The sequence below is a fragment of the Vicugna pacos genome, chromosome 19 (assembly GCF_048564905.1).
Source record: "Vicugna pacos chromosome 19, VicPac4, whole genome shotgun sequence".
Lineage (NCBI taxonomy): Eukaryota > Metazoa > Chordata > Mammalia > Artiodactyla > Camelidae > Vicugna > Vicugna pacos.
In genome coordinates this window covers 27,312,113-27,333,676 of record NC_133005.1, presented here as the reverse complement: position 1 = coordinate 27,333,676, position 21,564 = coordinate 27,312,113, and the positions used below count along the sequence as shown (strand labels likewise).

Here is a 21,564-nt window from a genome sequence, read left to right as displayed (position 1 = left end):
GTTTACATTGATACCCAAGAACTTGAAGCATCATCATGGCCCCCTTGTGAAGAACAGGGCCATAGGCAGTTAGGTAATACATAGCCAACCCAACAGCAGGTATTCAAGACTAGGAAGCAAAAGTGCATTTAAATGCTATGTCCTAAATGAGACTGCTACAGGAAAGGTAGATGTCCTTATGCAACATTCCTAGCTTTAGAGGAGAGGGGCCCTAGCCTCATTATCTGTGTTAGCTTTTGTTATCTAGAATGCTTGCTCACTCCATGGCCCATCAATCTGAAGTTTGATTCAGAAGGCACTTTTGAGAAGTATTTTTGTAAGAATACTGAGGGAGCTGAACCATCCAAATCACTCCCCCTTTTAGGGGAATATTAGTATTCATTTTCCAGATGTAAAATGAGTATTAAACTTACTTTTGAAGAATTCTTCCAGCATGTTCCTATTCTGCCAAACCTCAGGCCAAGTGTGCAGCTTGAGGGATACTGACAGAGGGAAGTGGAAAAACCAGGACCTTGAGTGAATGGCTAAGGGAGTTGGGAAGCTTAAATCTGGGGAACTTGGGCAGGGCGGCTCCGTCTCTGAATTCCTGAAGGAGAGTGGCCTATGGGAGACATTTGATAGCCACCAACCAGGTGTACTAGGGAGAAATTGGGAAGAAGCTGGTTTGGTTCAATAGAAGAAACTTCTAGTGCTTATCCCATACTGTATTAGACAGCTGGATGCCAGTAGGTGGTGAACTGCCCATCACTAGTATAAGGGCTGGGCAGACCTTAGGGTGACCTTCAAGCGAAAGACTTCAGTTCATATCCTAGTTCCACTTAGTACTAGCTAAGTTCAGGCAAATAACAAATCCCTTTTCTTCACCTATGAGAAGGGTATCTCATTTCTTTTGTGGACATTTGTTGTATTCAAAAATTAAGAGATAATGTTTGGGCTGCAATTACAATGTATAGTCATTATGATAGAAGTACAACCCACAGCAAGCTTAAACAAAAAGGGGAATTAAATGACTATAACTCAATAAAAATTTTTAAATAAATAAATAAAAGACTAGAATAAAAAAAAAAGCTCAAACATCATAATCCCATTGAAGCTCACTATATATGAGAAGTAGACATTGTTATTGGCAATTAGTAAACTGCAGTAATGGTATGAAAACTAAAGAGCATTTTGTCACTTTAAAAAAAAAGGGGAATTTACTAGCTTATATAATAGGGAAGTCCAGAGACGGTACTGGTTTCAGACATGACTCAAGTATCCATATATCTTATCTCTGCTGCTTTCTGTGCTGACTTCATACTGTAGTCACACTCCTTCCTCAATGAGAAAGGGGGAGGACAAAGTTGCAAGCTCCCTGAGTTCCCTTACCACTTAGGAGCCCCAAAGCATGACCGTTGATTCCAGGGAAGATTGGCCCAGCTTGGGATGCATATACCCACTGCACACACTGATGAAGAGGATGTGGAATGGGGTTGAGGCCAAGGAAATAAGGGCACAGAGTACACAACACTTAAAAGCAGCTACTGGAGGAAGGGTGAGTGAGGCAGAGTAAGAACTCAGCAACTGTCCCATCTCCAAGCTGAGCCCAGAGTCACAGTGGATCAATCTTTCTCATTTAAAAAAACAAATCAAAACAAAAACCAAAAACAACTTTATTGGACAAAAGACAAAAACAAAAGTTATTTACAGTAGTTTTTTGCTCAAATAATTCAACGGGATAACTGTGCTTCTCCTCCAGGTTTATCTCACAACCAAATCAAGCAGAGGCTGCCCTACCCCCAGCCTCCTCATCTTGTACAAGGCAGGAATGCCAACCAGAATTCAGCAGCATGGCTCCCTCACCCCTCACCACCTCCACTGCTCAGTGCACTGTGGGAAGGGAAAAATTCCACCCTAGCCCAATGTATTTGCAGAGTCCCCTGCTGCCAAGTGTCTTGCAACAGTCATACCAGACTTGGGCTCACAGACACAGGTGGGGAGGAGGAGGCTGGGCAAACAGCAGCTTCAACTAATCTTGAAGCTGCCATGTTCATTATTCCCCAGCTGGGCCTCAGGAGGGTGAGGATCCCTGATCCCCCTAGGGCATGTGAGGAGAGGGCACAGGGAGCATGGGAAGCAAAAGAGTGAGCCTAGAAAACTTGCCCACCATCAGAGAGCAAAGCTCCCTCTCCTTAAATAACCAATCCCCACTCCCATAGCAATGGGTGGGCCAAGCCATTCAGAAATGGGGGAGCCTCCCTGAAGTCTTCAGGGATCATCCCAGAAAGGACAAAAAGTATGTTGCTGCCTTTCTCCCGGCCAGGCCCACCCAAATCAGCCAACACCCAGAAACTCTCCCCCGGTGCCCAACCTGGCAACCTCAGGAAACTACAGGCTGGGGTTCCTGATGGGTCGTTTGGCCCAGTAACAATGTTATTCAGAACAAAAATATTTTAGCTAATAACCTAGGATTAGTGTTTCTTAGGATATACTAGAAAGGTGGGGTATATTGCTGTCAGCAATGAAACAGCAAAAAAAAAAAAAAAAAGGAGGGAGGAGAGTAAGACTAACTGTGATCTGTTTCACTGTGAAGTTCAGGGCAGAGGCTTCTGCGACTCCAATGTAAAGAAAGGTGCAACACAAGGACTCACAGTGAATAGTATTGGTAACTGACTTCCAGCCCCAGCCTCCTCTGAAGGCAGTTCCACAGGCAGCTGAGGGCACTATTCCATGCTTCCTCAGGAATAGTTTCCTGCCACCATGGTGGGAAAAACTGCCCATCTGAGTCAGCTAAAAGGGCTTCCTGACCAGTAGATGGCTCACTTCTCTCCAAATAGGAGCTATAGGGAGCTTTTGACATTTTGGCCCCACTAATCCAAGTTCCTAAAAGGAATTCAAGACTTAGGCTGCAGGGTGAAGCTTTCAAGGATAGAGAAGGGGAAAACATTAAAGAGAAAACAAAACAAAACAAAACATCCCACTGCCTCAGTCTAGCTTACCTCCCCCACCCCCACCCCCACAATACAGTAAAGACAAAAATAAACAAACCAAAAAATACACCTCTCTGTTTATCATCCTTCTCTGCTCCGCACCTAGAAGGTTTGGTCAGATTCTTTGTTGGACCCTCTTACTGGCTGTGGCTTTATCCCCTTCTATGCATGATGCAGAGAAGCCAAAGCCCATAATAGTTTTGTTTTGTTTTTTTGTAAACCAAACCAACAATAAAACAACCATTTGGAATTTCGCAGATTTAGCTGGTCCCCCAAATGAAAATACTCCTTCCTTGTAAAACAATCACCAATTGCAGTGGTGGATTATTCCCAGTTCATCAGACTCCATCACGAAAAGTACTCTCATTCCCCACACCTGGGCTAACTACTCCCATTAATGCAAACCACAGCAAAGAGGGGAAAATAAACACAAAGTTTAGCAAAAACCTAAACATTCAGGTGGAGTTGGTTCTGTTACATCTTCTGGGTTCCTCTTTTGTTCACTTACGAACTTGGAATGTCCACACTTGGCTTAACAAAAAGAGGCCCTGTCTGGGGCAACTTGGACCCAGCATAGATCTGGTCTGAACTTGGCAGGGTTCCTGTGCCCAGCCCAGGAAAGCAGGCTGGAACAAAGGTGTCCTGGGGATTCTCTGAAGAAGCAGCAGCAGCACCATGCCTGTCTCCGATCTCTTGGTCTCATCACTGAGGAGGCCTGGAGAAATGGCAGAGTCAGCAGAGGAGAGGTCCCATCACAGTGCAGGGACACCAGTTGGCGTCTTCCTGCTGAAGACCTCTGGACAGAGGAGATGATCCGATGTTTGGCAGTGATCCAAAGAAAACCCTCTGTAAGAAAGGGAACCAAAACGGAAACCCAGGACAGCTGGCTCGAGCCTCGAGCACCCCTGTTGGCAAATGCCTACTTGGGGTTTTCAGAGACTAGGGAAATGGGAGTACACAGTAGTGGGGGCGATGGGTCCTGCTGCTTCTGGAGCTCCATCTCAGCAGCCCTCTGTAGCGCCACCTCCACCAGCAGCTGGAAGCTGCTGAAGTCCTCCTTGTCCTGCTCAGGGGGTGTGGGTGGTGGTGTGTTGAAGAGTCCACCTGTGGGGCTTCCAGCTTCAGCCCTGGTCAGCAGGGTGAGTGTGCTACCAGGGGTCACCAGAGGCTTGGAGGGCTCTAGCTCCCCTTGTGGGAAGGCGGCTGCTGGCTTCTCTCCCTGGCCTGAGTGGAGCGGCACTGAGCACACTGATAAGGAGAGCACATTGGTGGGGGTTGGTACAGACACAGCCAGCACTGAGGGGCTGCCGCCACGGGGGAGGGCCACATCTGAGGCCTTACCCCCTCGGCGGGAGATGGTGTACTGGTTAGGGTCTTTGCCATCCTTCCGAAGCATGTCTGGGAGAAGCCGCCTCCGGGCGTTGATGAACCAGTTACATATCTGGAATGAGTATAAGAGACTGTGATCAGTTTATTTGATCAAAATCAGCCACAAAGCACCTACGTTCCAGGCACTAGGAACACAGCAGCAAACAGTTTAGGCACAATCCCAGCCCCCAGAGATTCATGATGGGAAGAGAGAGTTGAAGAAGAGATCATATAAATGAAAATAAAATTGCAACTGTGATCCAGCTAAAGAAGGGAAGGTATGTTAGTGCCACTGAAGACAATAATGGGAAGACCCAGTCTAGTCTTTGTAGACTCAGGGTAGTAGTCTCTGTGGAAATAGCTTGCAAATTGAGAGCTGAAGGATAAGCAGTAGGTTAGGTAGGAGTCGAGAAGGGAGAAGAGTGTTCCATTTGGAGGGAATCTCTGAAAAGACCTGGTGGCAGGTGGCAGCAAAGTGCCTGTGAGCTCAGAGAAGGAAGACCTGTCTACATGGAGCTCGGAGTGGTAACTAGAGGTTACCTCTGATGATGGGGATTTGGTTCTTTATTCTAAGGGCGATGGGGAGCTGAAGGAGGTTTTTAGCAAAGAAGTGACCTGCTATGTGGAAAACAGTAAAAGGAGGGAGAAAGGTTAGTAGTTCAAGTTAGGTTAAGGGAGATAACAAATATTTTATCTGTTGGGAAATTGGAAAGGACAGGACCTGGTGCCCAGTTGGATATGAGTATATGAAAGAAGAGAGGGGATGGTGCCAAGGGTGATTCACTCCTAAGTTTCTGGAGTAGAGTCTTGAATATGCCAGAGAAAGCGCCACAAAGACACCAAGGGACTGTCAGAAGAAAAGTTACTGTTTTCAAGCAAAACTAGGATCAGTGGTTCCAGATGAATGTGCATTCGGCCAACATCCTCAAGTCTTATCTCCCTAACATGCTGCTGAGAAAGCTGCCATTTACCTTGACCCCATTCCTGTCTAGCTGATTGTTTAGGTCAATCCTTTTGGATCTATACATGAGGCATGACATTTCTTATTGTTCGGTGGTATGCTGCAAAGCCGAGACATAACTAGCACCCTGTCCCCTATCTGTCTGGACTCTTTTTAATAGCCCACAGCGTTACAGCTCTCCAATCCAGCCTCTTCACCAGTGGTCACTCACTCCTCTTTCTAAAATGTGAAGACTCTTATTCCTGTTCTAGAAAACTGTCATTTGTCTCCTACTGCCTACAGGATCAAGTCCAGACTCCTGGGCCCAGGTGTTAAAACCCTCCCCTATCATGGCCTATCTTCCCATGTATTCTTCTTATATTCTTCTTCATGTGAAATTGCTCACCAGCCCTTATTCAGGCCCTGTGCTTAAAAAAAAAGGAAAGGAAAGAAAATAGCTCCAAGCCTTTTGCACATTATATTCCTTCTTTCTGGAATACCCTCTTCGCTACCTGGAGAATGCCTACTCCTCTAAGTATTGACTGATCTAAGATGTTAGAGACAGGGCCAGAGCAGAGAAATGGACTCAAAACACATCTCTCTTCCGCTGCAGCTACTGAAGGGCCTGGCAGTTTCTTTTCATACTTGAATGAATCACACCAAGAAGGTAGATTACTGTTCAGAAAGAGTGTGAATAGTTTCTGCACACCTGAGAGGAGAAGGTACCTAATCATGGCATCATTCCTGATCATCTAAAAGATCAGCCACTCAAACCCTCTTTCCTCTCATTTACTCCTAACAGCCTGGAGATGTGACAAGACTGATCCTGTAACACCTCACCTGGGTATTATTTAAACAGTTATGGATTAGACTAGGAAACAGTTTCTTAGCTGCATGGCTGGTGTACATGCATAAATATAAAACATGTCCTTCCTTAAATAGGCAAATGTAACCCCTTATTTTCTCCAAGTCCTTCTCCCTCTCTTGCCCTCCACTTGAGGAGCTGCCACAGGGAAGAAGCTGCCCAGTCACTTTCTTGCTAACACAGAAGTAGCTAGAGAGAAACACTAGTGACTAGGGGAGAGGCTTTGGTGTGGCCTGGTAGGTCACACATCTAGGGATCTTTCTGGGAGCCTTTGCTGAGAGTTTACCAATACCTGCCATTTACTGAGCACTATACATCTGTGCAATTTTCTTCCAATAGTTGTATCAGTCCTATGAGTTTGATCAACTCCCACTTTCCTGATGAACATATGTAAAGCTCAGCCTGCAGAAGTCAGGCAGGATTCTACCTCCAGCCAGGGATACCCAGCCTGGGCCTTTGGGTCTAGGGGAATGGGAGTTTCTACTCTCTGAATCTTTCTCTCAGGACCCTGGAGCCCAGCTTATTTTATGCACTGAAACAGTCAGGTTAGAACTTCTCACTTTCCTGTTTTCCTTTTCAAGGCTTTGCACTCACTCAAATAATATTCACTGAGTGCTTACAATGTGCCAGGCCCAGTTCTTGGTGCTTTTGTTAATTAAAATGACATACATTCTGCCCTGTGGAGCTTACGTCTAGTTCCATCTAGCTTCTATCTAGTTGCAGAGACTGGCAATGAACAAACATAATGAATAGCCACAAATAAGGAAATGGACAGGAATAAAGCGGTAGTATATAAAGATAAGAAAGAATTCTGTAGATAAGAAGTCTGGGAAGGTTGAGACCTAACGGATAAGAAAGAACCCGCCCTACAGAAAGCTGAGGGAACAGTGTTCTAGACAGAGGGAACAGCAAATGCCTAGGTCCTGAGGCAAGAAAGGGTTTGGTTTAAGGAACAGAGAAGCAGGCTGGGCTGATTCCACTAGGTCAGAACACTATGGTAAAACCACCAAAAGGGCCTAAACAGTGGCTTGACCTAGTTTTCATACTGTAGGTCCTTCTCCTGGTCCTGTATTTTCTCTCCTCTCAGTTTATCAACAGATACTTACAGAGCACATAGCAGCTGCTGTAGTGGGGAGAAAAGACAGGAACCCTTCCCGCTCACCTCCCCTGTGCTGAGATGTTGGGAACTTCGTGGGCTGCAGCAATGCCTAACATTCTTCTAACGTTTGCTGAATGCATCAAACCCCAGCTCTCCTCAGGACTCCTGTACCAGTTTCTACCCCTGCCTTGGCTTGGGCAAGAAAGATGTAGCCTTTCTTTCTTGGACTCTATCTGTCTCTACCCAGCCAAAGGGATAGCCACCTATGACAAGTGCTGGTGCCTTGAGTTGGCATGGCTCCTTGCCTAGCAGCCTGCAGCTGTACTTATTCCACAGGTGACTCAAATATAGCACTAAGCTCTAGGTCCTGTGAGGCTGGGAGAGTTCCTGGGCAAGGCAGAGCCAGAAGCTTCTTGTGGTTTCTCTCCCTCTCCATTCCAGCCTGAAAAAGACTTCCTCTGGGGTTCTCATTTACCCCTCTTTTATCTGTATGGTTCTCTCAGTACAACCAAGCACAAACACAACAGCAGGCATCAGCAGACACTGGTTGAATTGCTCACCCCTATCCTGGCTAGAGTTGCAGGGGAGCCCCAAGGGAGAAGCAAGGCTGAACAGTTGGGTGGATGAAGGAACTAAGGACTTTTGATACCAGGTGTCATGCCAACCATCTCACTTGCATGTTTAATCTACTTGCAGGCCTGGAAAGTAGTAAACAGTATCCCCAAAGTACTACATAGGGACCTGGAACTCAGAGATGAAAGAACTTGCCCAAAGTCACAGAGCCTCTGAGTGCAGAGCTGGCATCCAAACCCAGGTCTTCTGGCTTTATGGCCCATACTGCTATTCTCATTATGCTTTGCTGTGTTTTACCAAACAGGAACAAAATGGATAGCTGAAAATCATCATAATCCTAAAAACAAACACTTGTTGAACACAAAACATACCAGGTGCTGTTCTGAACATTTCCCATCTAACAACTCATTTCATTTTCAACAGACTATGAGACAGGTTCTGTAATGATCTCCATTTTATTTGAACCGTTGAAGAAAACAGAGGCCATAATCAGAGAGGTTCAGTAACTTGCTCAAGGTCACAAGTGCAAAGGCTGGGATCTGATCCAGACAGCCTGGTTCCAGGCAACTACCACTACCAAGTAAAGATAAAAGACTGAAGAATCAGCCTGAGGCCTTTTCTTCTTGCTCAGATGCTTCCGTCTCCCCATCCTGCAGCTGCCTCCTTAGCTATCTGTGCTATAGGAGAGCGCTGCACCTCTCCACCTAACCCCATTATGCAGGGGAAACATGACTTGGGTCAAATGGAGTAGGGACCAGTGTTTTCGTTGAGAGCAGTCTTGGGGAGGGGAGCCTGGTGTTTATTAGCAGATGTGTGGGCACCTAGCCTCTAGCTGTACCTCCCATTTTGGCTTATAATTCTGAGACGAGAACAGGAGAAAAACATCTATACACACACTCCCCCACATGCTCACTCTGGTCCGCAGAAAACTTGGCAGCTTACTTACTGTTTTGTCTTCTCATCCGATAGAAATGCACAGCTGAGGGGGGCCAGGCAAAGGCAGGAGGCCTGAGTGCGCCACCAGTGCCAGCTGTGATAACAGGCTGTGCAGATTTTCTATAGTCCCTTCCAGCTGCCTGACCCATGCCTAAGTCAGGAAAAAAGCATGTGACTTGCCCCAACTCAAGGTCCTTGGGGAAGTGGTAGGAGAATGCCAAGGTGAATTCTGTGATTGATATGGCAAAACACAGGCTGGGTCCAGAAAGCCTGTCTCTACCATAAGACAGGGCCCTATCCGAAAGGCTGCTACCCTGTCAGTATTGTTTTTTTTTTTAAATCAGAGGCCAAGATGAAGGACACAGGAGGAATCACTGTGGCAAATGGGAGTGGGAAGGGCACCAGGGAGCTGATGAAGGCCACAAGGACCAGGGCAGGGCGTTTGAAGGCTACACAAGTGCTTTAATTTTAATGTCTTTTCAACCCTGAAAGACAAAAGCAAAAGAGGGGAGAGAAGTGAGGGCATTGAAATAGCTTTCCCAAACATCTTGGTCCCTCCATTTGTGTGGTGACCGCCCATATCCAGGTGCTCCTAAAGGCAGCTGGCTGTATTAGAATCACCTTGAGGGAGATTTTTTTTTTCAAAAACACTTTCTCATCTGCTTTATAGATCGGGGGTCGGGAGGAGGGGTGAAATCAGAAATGTGTGTTTTTAAACAAGCTACCCAGAGTTCTGTCACCCAAGCCTAGGAACCAATGGTAACCCACTGGTTTAACTTGTCCTTGCGGGCCAAACCCTTTATTTAAGCAAAAAAGCTTATACAGAAACTCAAAAAATATATGTAGATGGAAGGCCTTGAGGTGGGGAGACAGACATTGCCAGCAGGAGGAAACTGGAGGCAGCTAGCTTTGGAGCCAGAGTAAGGAGAGCAGCTTTGAACAGTGAAAGTTCACTGAGGACAGGGCCAGGCCACCCCTCACCTCACAGCTTCTGCACCAGCCTCTTTTCTCACCCTGTACTAGTATCAGAGGGACAACCTCCCCGTTCCTTCAAGCCGGTCAGGACTCCATTCATATGCAGCTTACTGAGAGAAGCCTAGCCTACCAGGGCAGCTCAGCTGACACCACACTGGTAATTAATTACATTGAATTCTTAGTCCTTTAAATAATGTGCCCTCCCCACCCACCCCATGCGAGAAGCTACCCAAAGGCAGGAATAGTGCCTGTTCCACTGCTGGGTTTCCAGCACACAGCACTAGGTCTGGCACAGAGCACACCCCCAATCAATATAACACTGAAGGAATGGGCATGAATCTTCCCTGCCAGGCTTACCTTCCCTCCCCAACAGGCGGCCCCTTAGAACAGTCAGAAACCACAGTGATAAAGTGGGCTTAGAGGGTATCACTGGGACCTGTGAAAATCCTTCACAAATGACTTTTGTTTTATCCTCTCAACTGCCTAGCCCCGGGCAACTACCACCAGTCCAGTTAGTTAAATGACTCATTGACTTGCTAATGAGATCACTCCTGGGCTGTTAGGAGGAGACAATCAAAAGAGATGTCCCTAGGGAGAGAGAAAACAAGCTTGGCAAAATGTTGATGCTTGTTGCAGCCAGGTGATTGGTGCCAGAGATGCATTATAATATTCTCTTACTTTTGTGGATATTTGCAAATGTTAATAAACAATGAAAATTTTAAAAATTAAATACAGGAAAAAGAGATGCCTCCAGGGACTTAAACTAACTTTTCCAGATGGAGGAGCCACTACATTTCCTTACTTCTGAGATCCTGCCTATTGATATTTCCAGCACTGTTATCTTCATTTTCTGTCACTTCAGCAATTATTTATTTACTGAACACCTACCAGATGCCAGGCACTGAACTAAATACTTGGGATACAGTGATAAATAAGACTAGCCTCTGGAGTTTAGTGTGTTCTAAAAAGCAGTCAAGTCCAATGCTAACTTAGTCCCAGTGCTGTGGGAGCATACAGCTCCTCTAGGGGTGAGGTCAGGGGTGAGAACAAAATGGTCTAGGGTATATCCATCAGTGTGGCAGGAATGTGGAGGGCCAGGGATGAGGCCAGCTATGAGTCAGGGACAGGTGATGTCAACAGGTTGGCAAAAATCATTGAAGAGTATTAGGTAGGGGAGTGACACATGATCAGATTATGATAGGTTAAACTAGGGTAGAAAAAAGTCATATTCCAGAAATATTTAAGGGGTAAATGTATACCAACTAGTGAGACCAAACAAGCTAAGAGAGAGCTATCAAGGGGATCCCCTTAGGAAGGGAAGGAGCCAGCTTAGAGAAATTATTAGTCAGGAAATCTGAGGTGCCTGTGAGACTTTCAAGCAGAGATGTACAGCTGGTGCTGTTTGGGATTCATGGTACAGTTTCCATCAAGGAGTGCCCAGAGGGTCCTCACTGCTCCTTACCTCTCAGCATGACTCTAGAGCAGGGTAGCCACCACTGGAACCCCTCCTACTGGGGGATGCCAGGATTCAGCTGGCCCTTTTTCAGAAGTCTCCAGCAGCCCAAGACTTACATTTCTGTAAGTGGGATCTGGGAATATGCCGTCCTAGGGGCTTACTAGTTCTCCACAAGAATGTTTTGGTTTTGTGTTTCCATTTTGATCGTAAGTAGGAGCACTGTGGCCTCTAGCAACCCAGACTTGCTCAGCTCCGGAGTCAATGCCTCTGTCATACTACACACCATAGTGCAGTCGGCAAAACACCACCCACCATGTTACATTAATGCAGTTAGATGGAACTGCATTGGTTTTAACATTTATTTACCCTGGAAAACTGGTTATTTTATAGTTGTATATGACAGCAAAAGCAAGAAGGTTTTTTTTTTTTTACCTAGTTTTATGTTTGTACATGCTTAAGTGATGTGATAAAAATTATTCAAGTCAACATGTTGAGGGGAGGCAGGGCCATGAAAAATATTTTCTTCAAAAGGAGTCAGTACATTACTCAGATTAGAGAAACAGTGTCCTTGACAAAAAGCAATTTCAATGGTGTGACAAGTGGTTTGACAGCACAGGTACGAGGCACACTGGAACACAAAGCAGTGGCCTCATCCCTAGGGTGGGGGAGTCACAGAATGCTTTCATGAGAAAATGCTTACATGGAATGAGCCAGGTTCAGAAAGGTCAAGAAGAAGCCAAGGGAGAAGGCCCAGAGGCCTGAGGGTTCAAGAGCCCCAGAGACAGGAAGAACTAGGCTGCAGGCGGGAAGACTAGCAGAGAGGCTATGTAGGTAATCCCAGCTCTTAGGCGCCAGTCTTCGCCTGTGCTGTCCTACATCCTGTGAGTTCAAGTCCACCTCTTCTGGGAGGCCTTTTGAGGCTCATGCCTGCTCAGACGCCCTGCCCTGGGTCTCTGCTGCCATCTGTCCCAGCTGTGATCACTTTTTGCAAACATCAGTGGCCAAGTCTTCCCCCGCTATCCCATCCAGACTAGACACTCCTTGAGGGTAGGAATGTGTCTGGATCCTCTCTGGGATCCCAACTCTACCCAGCATGGAGCGGGCATAGTGCAGCGCTTGACAGTACACTGTGAGATACCAGGAACTGCTAGGCCAGACCTATCATCTAGGAGGGACGAGGAGGAAAAGGAGAGTAGAAGCACCCACCCTGTGCCAAACACTTCACAGTGAGCCCTGAATTCTTCTTCTCAGTCCCCCTGCCCCCCCCCCCACTGGCTATGAAAATGCTACAATCACCTCCCTTTTTCAGATGAGGAAACATGAGGCTGAGAGAGGAGGCAGTGCCTTGGCCAAGGTCCAGGCTTCCTCTTGTGGAGAAGAAGGGATCTGAGTCAGGGTCTGTAATTCTAGAGCCTTTCTCATAGACAGACTCCAATTAACCACTGCCCAGCGAGTATCAAGTCAGGTGATGCGAGTTCTGAGGGCTGAATACTCACCGCGAGGCTTCATGGAAGAGGGACAGAAGCTGGAAGATGTGGGAGGTTCAGAGTAGGGTAAGGGAAGGAGGGACAGACAGCACTATGGATTGGAGTAATGGGCCAGAAAAGAGGAGATAATACCTTACACTCTGACAAAAAGTGGATAACATGATTTTTTGAGTGTTTGTGGTTTACAAAGCACTTTCACATTCAGTTCTGAATCTGTTCCTCGCAACTGTTCAGTCAGGCAATCTAACCCCACTTTACAGATGGGAAATCAAGACATGGTTCACAACTCCTATGTGGCAGAACGGGGTTTTGAACCCATACCATTTCTGCCCTCTCCATACCATGATTCTAATTTCTGCCCTCTCCATACCATGATTCCAATTAATTTTTTAACCATATTGAAGATCACTAGCTGCCCCCTGAAACCAAGTTGCCACCAAGCACCGATCTGTCTTCTCACCCTCTCACAGCCTCCAATGTTAACAGTGACACCTAGACATTAACAACAATTCCTTGCCTCTTCAGAATGCTCCAAAATCTGAAATCTAGCTCACGCAATTGTCTTCCCTTGAGGCAGAGAGGGTGGGTATTCTCATTTGACCCAAGAAGAAACCGAGGCCCAGAGAAGGGAGGTAACTGGCCTAAGGCCACATAATTGAGTCAGAGACAAGGCTGGGAGAGGACTAGAACCCAGGTCTCCTGCTACCCCCTCCTTACCTGCAGCACTGACAGGTTGGTCTGTCCAGAAAGGCTCAGCTTCTCCTGCTCTGAGGGGTAGGCGTTGTAGCGGTGCAAGTACAGCCAGTCCCGGAGGATCTTCACTGACTCCTTGGGCAGGTTCCCTCTGCGCTTCCTCTTGCCTGCCAGGGAGAGGAGGCCTTCATCCTCACCCAGATCACTGTCTGACATGGTGTCTCGGGAAGGCCTGAAACAGATGACAAAGGGGATGGGGACACTATTACCATGCACTGCCTGTGACACTTCTCCTAGTCTCCGAACGCATCATTTCTAGAGCCTGTGACACCAGAAACATTCACAGTTCAAAGTCTCAGGCTATACCAAAGCCGAGCAAGTTAGAAGGATGAGTCCAAAATGTCTCTATTTCAAGAGGCCAGTAACTACTGAAATAAATGGCAGATCAGATCGTTAATAAGCAGGACCAGACTAGAGGTCTGTTTTCCATGCTCTGTACTGAGCACTTCACATTTATTATCTCATTCAGTGCTCGAAATGTCCTTGTAAGGGAGACACTATTATCATCATTTTATAGATGAGAAAAACCAAGGCCCAGAGAGATTAAGAAAGTCACCCAAAATACTATGGCTGTCAAACAGAGTTACCATGTGACCCAGTAATTTCACTTCTAAGGTAGAGAAATGAAAACTTACGGCCACACAAAACTTTGTACAAAAATGTTAATAGTAACATTATTCATAATAGCCAAAAGGGAAACAACCCAAGTGTCCTCCAACAGATGAATGGGCTAAACAAAATGTGGTGTATCCATAACACAGTGGAGTATTATTCGACCATAAAAAGGAAGTCCGACCCATGCTACAATATAGATGAACCTTGCAAATATTATGCTAAGTGAAAGAAGCAAATCACAAAAACTCCCACACATTATATGATTCTACTTTTATGAAACGTCCAGAATGAGGTGGAGGGTGATAGAAGACTGATAGCTAAAGGGTATGGAGTTTCTTTTCCAGTGATAAAAATGTTCTAAAATTGACTGTGGGGATGGTTGCATAGTTGTGAATATACTAAAAACCACTGTTTTGTTTGTTTTAAATGGGTAAGTTCTATGGTATGTGAATTATATCTCAATAAAGCTGTTATGAAAAAAAAAATCTCACCTCCAAGATAATTGTATGGAAGTAGGATTTGGACCAAGATAGCCTGCCCCTCCCCCATACCATCTTGCCTACCAGGTCTCCCAAGACACAGTGAGGCATCTGGAAAAGGTAGCCTCCATGGTCTTACAGCAATCCATATTAACATTTACTGTGTATCTACTATGTACCCTGCAGAGATGTTGAGTCATCCCTACTGGTTGTCTCTCAGACATTCTTTGTCATCTGGCCCCTGCCTGGTCCAAGAATCAGTTCCTCAAAAATCCAGACAAATGAGCAAGGCTGGGCTCTGGTCCCTCCAATTTGGCTGTGTGACCTTGAGCAAGCATCCTCCCCTCTGGGCTTGAGCTTCCGCTTCATCTGTCAACTGAAGGAAGGTGTTTCCCTAGACCATCCAACTCAGTTGCTCATCCCCTGACAAACTTCTTGTTTGCACATGCAAAAGAGATTTACATTTTAAAACCAAAAGTTCCAGGACCTGCTAATGCCAGAATCTCAAGGCTCCTCCCTCCTCAGCCTTTTAACAGCTCCCTAGCAGTCTGGGCCAACAGACTCTGGCATCTCCCAGGTTTTGTTTCCTCGACTTGGGCCTGAGCCCAGATATCTGGGCTGGCTAGGCCAGGCTTTCGAGGGAAGGGTCTATCCTCCCAGCGAGGCTACCTGGAGGTGAGACAGTCATTGGTTAGAGGTGCCACTCCTCAGAGAGCACCAACAGCAGGCTGCTTTCTGAGGTCAGGTTTCCGAGGTTTAGCTTGCCAAGGCAGTTGGGATCTAGGCTCAAGCAGGGATGCAGCCCTGGCAACTTGTGGGAAGTTTACTCAAGGTTATCTGTACAAATTCCACCTTGGCTGCCATTCAGGTCCCGGTCTGCGGAGTTCCAGGGGTGGCCCGTGGAGATGACCTCTCAGTCTACACAGACCTCTCCACCAGTGTCCTGTACCCCAGCCATGATTTTCACCGACAAACAGAGCAGAGACACAGTTTACAAATCCCACTCCGGGAGGCTTTCCACATACACAGTCCACACTCACATCCAGACTCACCCACACCAGGCAACTCTCTTAACAGCACTCAGATAACTGGCACCAACCCATCGCTCAGTCCCTGCAACCCCCAAGATTTTCACAAATACAGCGGACACACAGTTTACAAATCCCACGTCTAGCACGAACAACTGGTAACACGCAACCAATTTCTGGATATTCGCCCACCCAATAACTCCAATCGACCCACCCACCCACGATCTCTCGTACTGGGAAAACTCCAAGACATCAATTATCAGTTCTTACCCTAACTGGCCTGCGGCAGCACCCTCTCAACACACCACTCGGAGCACCCTGCTACACACTGGACGGCGCCGACCTGCAGCCACTCCCGCACGAACTTTCTGACAACTCCCACAGCTCGGCCGGACACTCCCCCGGGCGAGCGCTCACGCTGCATTCCCAGCAGTTCACACAAAGCGCGCAGCCTCCCCCGCGGCCCAGACCGGAGTCGGAGCACATGGCTCCCCGGGCGGCGGGGAATCGGCCTGCACTCGGGGCGCTTGCACCCCTCAGCACCCCCAGCCCGCGTCAGACTGGGTGCTTCAGTTCCCCCGCGGGCCCGCAATCCCGGTGGGGCGGGGGCTCTGGAAGAAAGAAAACTCACGTGTCTGTCCCTGGGCAGGAAAAAGTTTGGTTCCCACCCCCTTTCCCCGCCGCTCGGCGCTGGCTGACTCTTCGGGGCGCGGGGCCGGCCGAGCCTGCGCGCTCGGCTTTGTGCTCCGAACTCGGCCCGGAGGGGGAGGGGAGGGGGCTGGGCTCCCACCTCCGCACCGCCCCCCCCAACTCTGCGCCCAGACTCCATGTTGGCCGCCCCCTGCCCCGGAGACTGCGCGCTTCCCCCGCGGGAGGCTCGGCTCACGCTCTGCCTGCCCGACGGTCCCAGCGCGCACAAACTTTCTTCGGGTCGCCGGCCCCACGCGCCCCGCTTCCTTGGCCCTCCTGGGAGTGACAGATGCCTCAGAGACAGACTTTCCTTTGTTCCAAAGGAAAAGGGAACTCGCGCGGGCTCCCGGCCCCCCCCCCAGCTGCCCAGCGGGACCTTTCCGCTGCCCCCACCCGCAGCTGTCACTCTCGGGGGGCCCCTCCCCGGCTCCGCCGCGGCGGGGGGTTGGGGGGGCTGCCGGCGGTTAGCAACGTGCACTTTTGAAACCAAACAAACCCGCCCCCCGCGCGCTCACCCCGGCCCGAGGCAGGGGCGGCCCTCTACCGGGGTGGGATCGTAGGGAGCTGGGTCTCCCAAAACGGCCCCAAGCGAACTTCCTCCGTGGGGGTGGGGCAGCCCCCCTCACCAGCCCCCGCCATCATCCCGCAGTCGGGACTCAAACACACTGGAGCTCACACACCCACAATCGCACGGGCTAGGACGACGCCCCCTCCCCCGCCGGGCCGAGAAAAAGAAACTTTCCAAGTTGTCCGCGCGCATCCCCCGTCCCCATCTGCCCCCCTTCTGCGCCCCACACTGACTTTTCCGAGCGGCTTTTCCGTCCACGCGGCCTTGGGCTCGGTCGCGGGCGTCCTGGCAGGGGGCGGGGGACGCCGGGGGAGCGCGCCGTGTACCTGCCGGGCCTGACACTCGGCCTGACAGCTCGCGGCTGGAAAGCACCTCGCGGCCTGACGTCAGATCCCCTCTCCTCCCCTCCGCTCTCTCCTCGCCCTCCCCCACCCGCCCTGAGGGAGAAAACAAACTTTGTGAGGAGCGCGGCGAGCTACGCCCACCCCCCGCGGGGCGGGCCAGCAGCGGCAAGGGGCTTCGCCCCGCCCACCGCCCCCGGAGGGGGCGGGGCCGGGAGGGCACCTTCTTCCTGCGCCCACCCCCACCCTCAGGAATGCCACATAGCCTCCGAAGAGGAGTGGTGGGAACCCAGATCGGGATAGTCCGCTTGGGGGCAGGAAGTGGCCCGTTCCTTCTTTTGGAGAGCGCTTCCGGAGTGCCTACTGTGTGCTCCACGCTGAGGGTGGGGGCCGTTACCCAGAGGAGAAATAATGCAAATCATGATGTTCGTTAGTCCGCTCACTCCACCAGGATCTCCCGCCAGCGGTTTGATGTTCCCCTTGCAACGAGAAGAAACTGAGGCCCAGTTAGTCCGGGGATTTACCCCAGCTGGTAAGAGAATGCGACGCCTCTTTTGCCCTCAGGGGTCCGTAGAGTTGGGTAAAAGGCTTCCTCGAACACCACCCCAAAGCACGTAGCCCCAGGGTCTATCACACAAGTGGCGACCAGAGATACAAACAGGCAATGCTTAAGGAGTGTTTATAACACAAGGACACTAAGCGAGGCACTGCGTATCACTCTGTGTGTATCACCCTCGCTTATGGGGTAGGTGCTGCTATATGTCAGTCCTTGGTTTGCCCATGAGCTGCTTTGACTTTGCTTCCTGTCACACGGTCAGCCAGTCATTCAGCTTAGGTGGGTCCCATAGCGAAGGCGAGCCTTTACCCCATTGAGACGGGCCCTTGAAGGAGGCAGACCACCCGTTTCTGGGAGCTCTCAGCGCTCCTGTCTGATTTCTTTTTCCTCTGCCCACAACATCCAACTCCAGGACGTTTTCCTTGGTCTTTCTCAACCTTGCCAACACCCTCTACCCTGCTCTTTGTCCTCTGTTCACGTACTGTTAAACACTTGTTGACCACCCTGTTAGCCTCTCCGAGAGACTTTCTGCCCCGTAGAGCCTAGCACAGAGTCAGCGCTAAAGTGAGCAAGGCCTTTTCTGAGCCTCTGGTTCTTCATCTGTTCTCAGATATCCAGGACCCTTGAGCTTGGAAGTCGGCAGCCTTGAAATGGCTTTTGGTTTTAATTGCACTTTAGCTATAGAACCCTGAGAACAGAAATCTAGTTTGCTCCCAGGCCCTAAGCCAATCAGAATGCTGATTAAATGACTGTTAAGGTGCACCTGGACTCCCCGATGGTGCTAGACTAACCTGCAAATGCTTAGAATCTAGTTGGCCACACTACTCTCCTCACAGCAGTACACATTGTTAGTGTACCTGCTCAATGCTCTCCGTTTCATGGATGGGGAAACTGAGGCCCAGAGTGGAGGCCCCAAACAATTTCTTGGGGATGTGGTCCTCTGTCCACAGCATTTTGAGAGAAAAAGGAAGGCTTGGGGAGTCTCACGTACGAAAGTAAAACCTCTGGATCCTGATCACAAGGATCTCAGAGCATGTGTGGGATGGGAGCCTATATAAGGGGGGGCCTGGAAGGGAAAATGAGTGTAGCCAGGTGAGCCTGGGGATGTGACTGTCCCTGGCACTTGGTGACAGGCATTGTGCTCAAGGGCGTGAGAGCCAGACTGCCCATTTAGGGGAAGCCACTGGGGACTTGGGCTGGAGCCCAGAGACATCCCTGCAAATCTGGCCAGTGGCAGCCCTCTAGGCCGGTGTTTCCCAAGTCCTATGCTAGATGAGGTGCACTGGGGCAAATGGAAGGGAGCAGCTCCTTCTTTTAGTCTGCAGCAGAGACACCTGGGAGCTGGATAACAAAGCAGCTTCAGGAGCCCCTCCCCAAACTTCCTGGAGGGGGAAGGGAAGAGTTGGGAGGTAGAGGGAGGCTGATAGTGTCAAGATTGTGCGTTGTAAACAAGTTCCCCAGGTAAAACCTAAATACTAGGAGAATTTGAGAATTACCGTGGAAAGTTTCTCAACTGGTGTCAGAATTTAAAATGTTTACCTCTAGGAATCTATCCTGAGAAATACCTGCAAAACAAAGATGAAATTCTTAAATAAGATTGTTCTTTGCAGCACTATTTATTTTGGTGGAAAATTTCAAATGACTACATGCACCTCACCTGGAGCTGACTGCTTACAAGTCATTCTGGGACCTCTGCACAGCGGGATCTTATAATGAGGTAAGTCTGTGAGCACCAGCCTAGAGGATGGCCAAGGTATATATATTATGACAGTTTGCAGTGTCCTAGCAAGAAGGGGCTTTGGATATACTTGGTGAGAACTTTAATGGGAAAATTTTTTCCAACTGGGAAGTTATTTTTTTGGTCATTTTTCTCTCATCCAGTTTTGCCACCCGACTCTGGCTTTTTCACATATGAAAAAACTGGGTCCCTGAGAGAAGAAGGGACTTGCCCCATAATGCACGTGGGGTCCTGAATCCTAGAACAGATCTGTGGTGGGGCTCAGAGGGAGAGGGGACGTAGATATGGCATCAGAGCCCAGGCTAACCTGGTGGCCCCCAGGAGGCCATTTTAGGCAGAGTCTCAGGAGCTCAAGGTCCCTCAAGTGGGAAGAGGGACTGGATAGGTTGCATGAGGTGATTCTGCCTCAGTACCTGACAACCTAAATTAAAGTCTGCGGATGATGGGGCTCTCTCTTGATTGCGTCTGTTTCTTGTGAACTTGGTTATTGCATAGGTTCAAATGAATGTCATGCAAATCTATTTTCATTATTGAAAAAGAAAAAAGCTAGCCACTATCCTTTTCACTTGGACTTGATCGAAATGGGGAAAGGGACCAATATTCACTGGAAGCCAACAGGAGCCAAGGCTAAATCTGGTAGCATAAAGGAGATGGGGTTCTGTGGGGTAGAGGGGAAGAGTCCAGCAAAGGCCAAGGTCAGTGAGTAATTCAGCTGGATCAGCTGGTATGGCCTTGGAGGCCAGGGTGAGGAATTTGGATTTGGCAGTATGGGTAGCAGAGAGTCCTGCAGGTTCCTGAGACAGTGGCTGAGGAGAGGTGGGAAGAGATTGGCGATAGGGTGATCAGGTGAGGCAGCTCTGGGTAACTGAGACCAAACAGATGGAAGACCTGTCTCTGAGGTCTAGGAGATTTGTGGCTCTCTTATGTGAGGTTCTGCATTTTCATCTAATGTGGATTTCAGCTTATCAACATCTTCTTAAAAGCCTTGTAGTATTTTGTTGGTCAACCACAATTTGCTTAGCTTTCTCCTAGTTGTTGAGATTCACTTATTCATCAAATTTTTGAGTGCCCAGTGCTTGACAGGTTGTGTGTTTGAAGCTGGGGAGCCCACCCACCTAGGCTGTCGTGATGGGTTTGGACTACAGTGCCCGGTGGTGGGAAGGGTATGGGATCTGGGATTTGGGGCTACTAGCCAGGTGATAGAGGCAAGTCATCCAAACCCATTGAACCTCAGTTTTCCCAGCTGTGGAAACATCTGCCTTTGGTGAGGGTCAAAGAAAATAATGACTCTGTAAAAACCCTTTGTGAATAGCATTCAGTGTTTACAGCAGAGCATATACCGTTATCACAGTGTCTTAGCTCTGCTTCTAATAGATGTGTGGCATTTGACAATCTGAATTCCCCGTTTCCTTTTCAACTGAGAAATGGGAGGGTTGGATGGGATAATCCTAAAGTTCTCTTCCTTCTTTGACATTCTACCATGTAAGGCTTTAATGTTTTTGAAAGCAACATATTGTATATATAGATTCTTGTTTGCCCACAGCTTAGGCAACACTGGGGTTTATCTTTCTAAATTTTCTTTGCTGGGTTAAGTGGTAAGGAGTGTTACTTAAAAGTTGTTTATGTCTGCATGGCTTTCTTAAATAGCTTTCTAGTTATATTTGATTATCTGATTTTCTTCCTGTGCCGTTTGCATCACAGGGATATTTCAGATGGGCCCCAAGGTATAGCATTTTAACTTGGGGATGTCGATAAGGCAGGGAGGTGGTTATGTCCTGCAGGTAGAGATGCCACAGTCTCTTTTCTTGATGCCCTCTGGCTTCTAGACAGATTAATTAGTGCGCATTGTGCTTTTAATTTGGGGATTTTTTAAAAAATCCCTTTTGAAAGGGAATATATGTACTTATATATATGACTGAAACATTAAGCTGTACACCAGAAATTGACACATTGTAATGTAAACTGACTATATACATGAAGTTCACATACACACACGCACACACACACGCACAAATCCCTTTTGATTTTTCTGATAGTCTGCTCTCCTACCTGCACTTCCAATCACAGCCATAGAAATCGGCCATCAGAGTTGGCCACTGTGGGGCTTGGGAGACTTAATGACTATACC

General features: G+C 48.4%; 1 protein-coding gene and 2 long non-coding RNA genes across 13 annotated transcripts in view; 2 read left to right on the top strand and 1 right to left on the bottom strand.

Moving 5' to 3' along the window:
* Positions 1-8,410, top strand: part of LOC140687424 (uncharacterized) — a 15,700-nt gene extending 7,290 nt beyond the window's left edge. The window contains exon 3 of the long non-coding RNA XR_012061711.1: positions 8,238-8,410. This is a non-coding gene — a long non-coding RNA (uncharacterized lncRNA). The remainder of the gene's footprint in view (positions 1-8,237) is intronic.
* TGIF2 (TGFB induced factor homeobox 2) lies at positions 1,635-21,564 on the bottom strand. Of its 10 annotated transcripts, none has more exons than XM_072944177.1 (4): positions 21,486-21,564; positions 13,386-13,593; positions 4,311-4,410; positions 1,635-3,815 (listed from the first exon to the last, which is right to left on the bottom strand). In XM_072944177.1, exons 1-4 carry the CDS (start codon positions 21,518-21,520, stop codon positions 3,502-3,504), a joined length of 657 nt encoding a protein of 218 aa, XP_072800278.1. In that variant the 5' UTR covers positions 21,521-21,564; the 3' UTR covers positions 1,635-3,501. The 10 variants fall into 10 exon arrangements, with proteins under 10 accessions (XP_072800278.1, XP_072800277.1, XP_072800271.1 ...); XM_072944176.1 differs by having other exon boundaries at positions 3,675-4,217; XM_072944170.1 differs by having other exon boundaries at positions 3,675-4,410.
* The window catches only part of LOC140687423 (uncharacterized), a 40,952-nt gene continuing 36,751 nt past the window's right edge, over positions 17,364-21,564 (top strand). The window contains exons 1-2 of one of the 2 annotated variants that reach the window (XR_012061708.1): positions 17,364-17,674; positions 19,309-19,415. This is a non-coding gene — a long non-coding RNA (uncharacterized lncRNA). The remainder of the gene's footprint in view (positions 17,675-19,308; positions 19,416-21,564) is intronic. The other variant, XR_012061709.1, reaches the window with a different exon arrangement.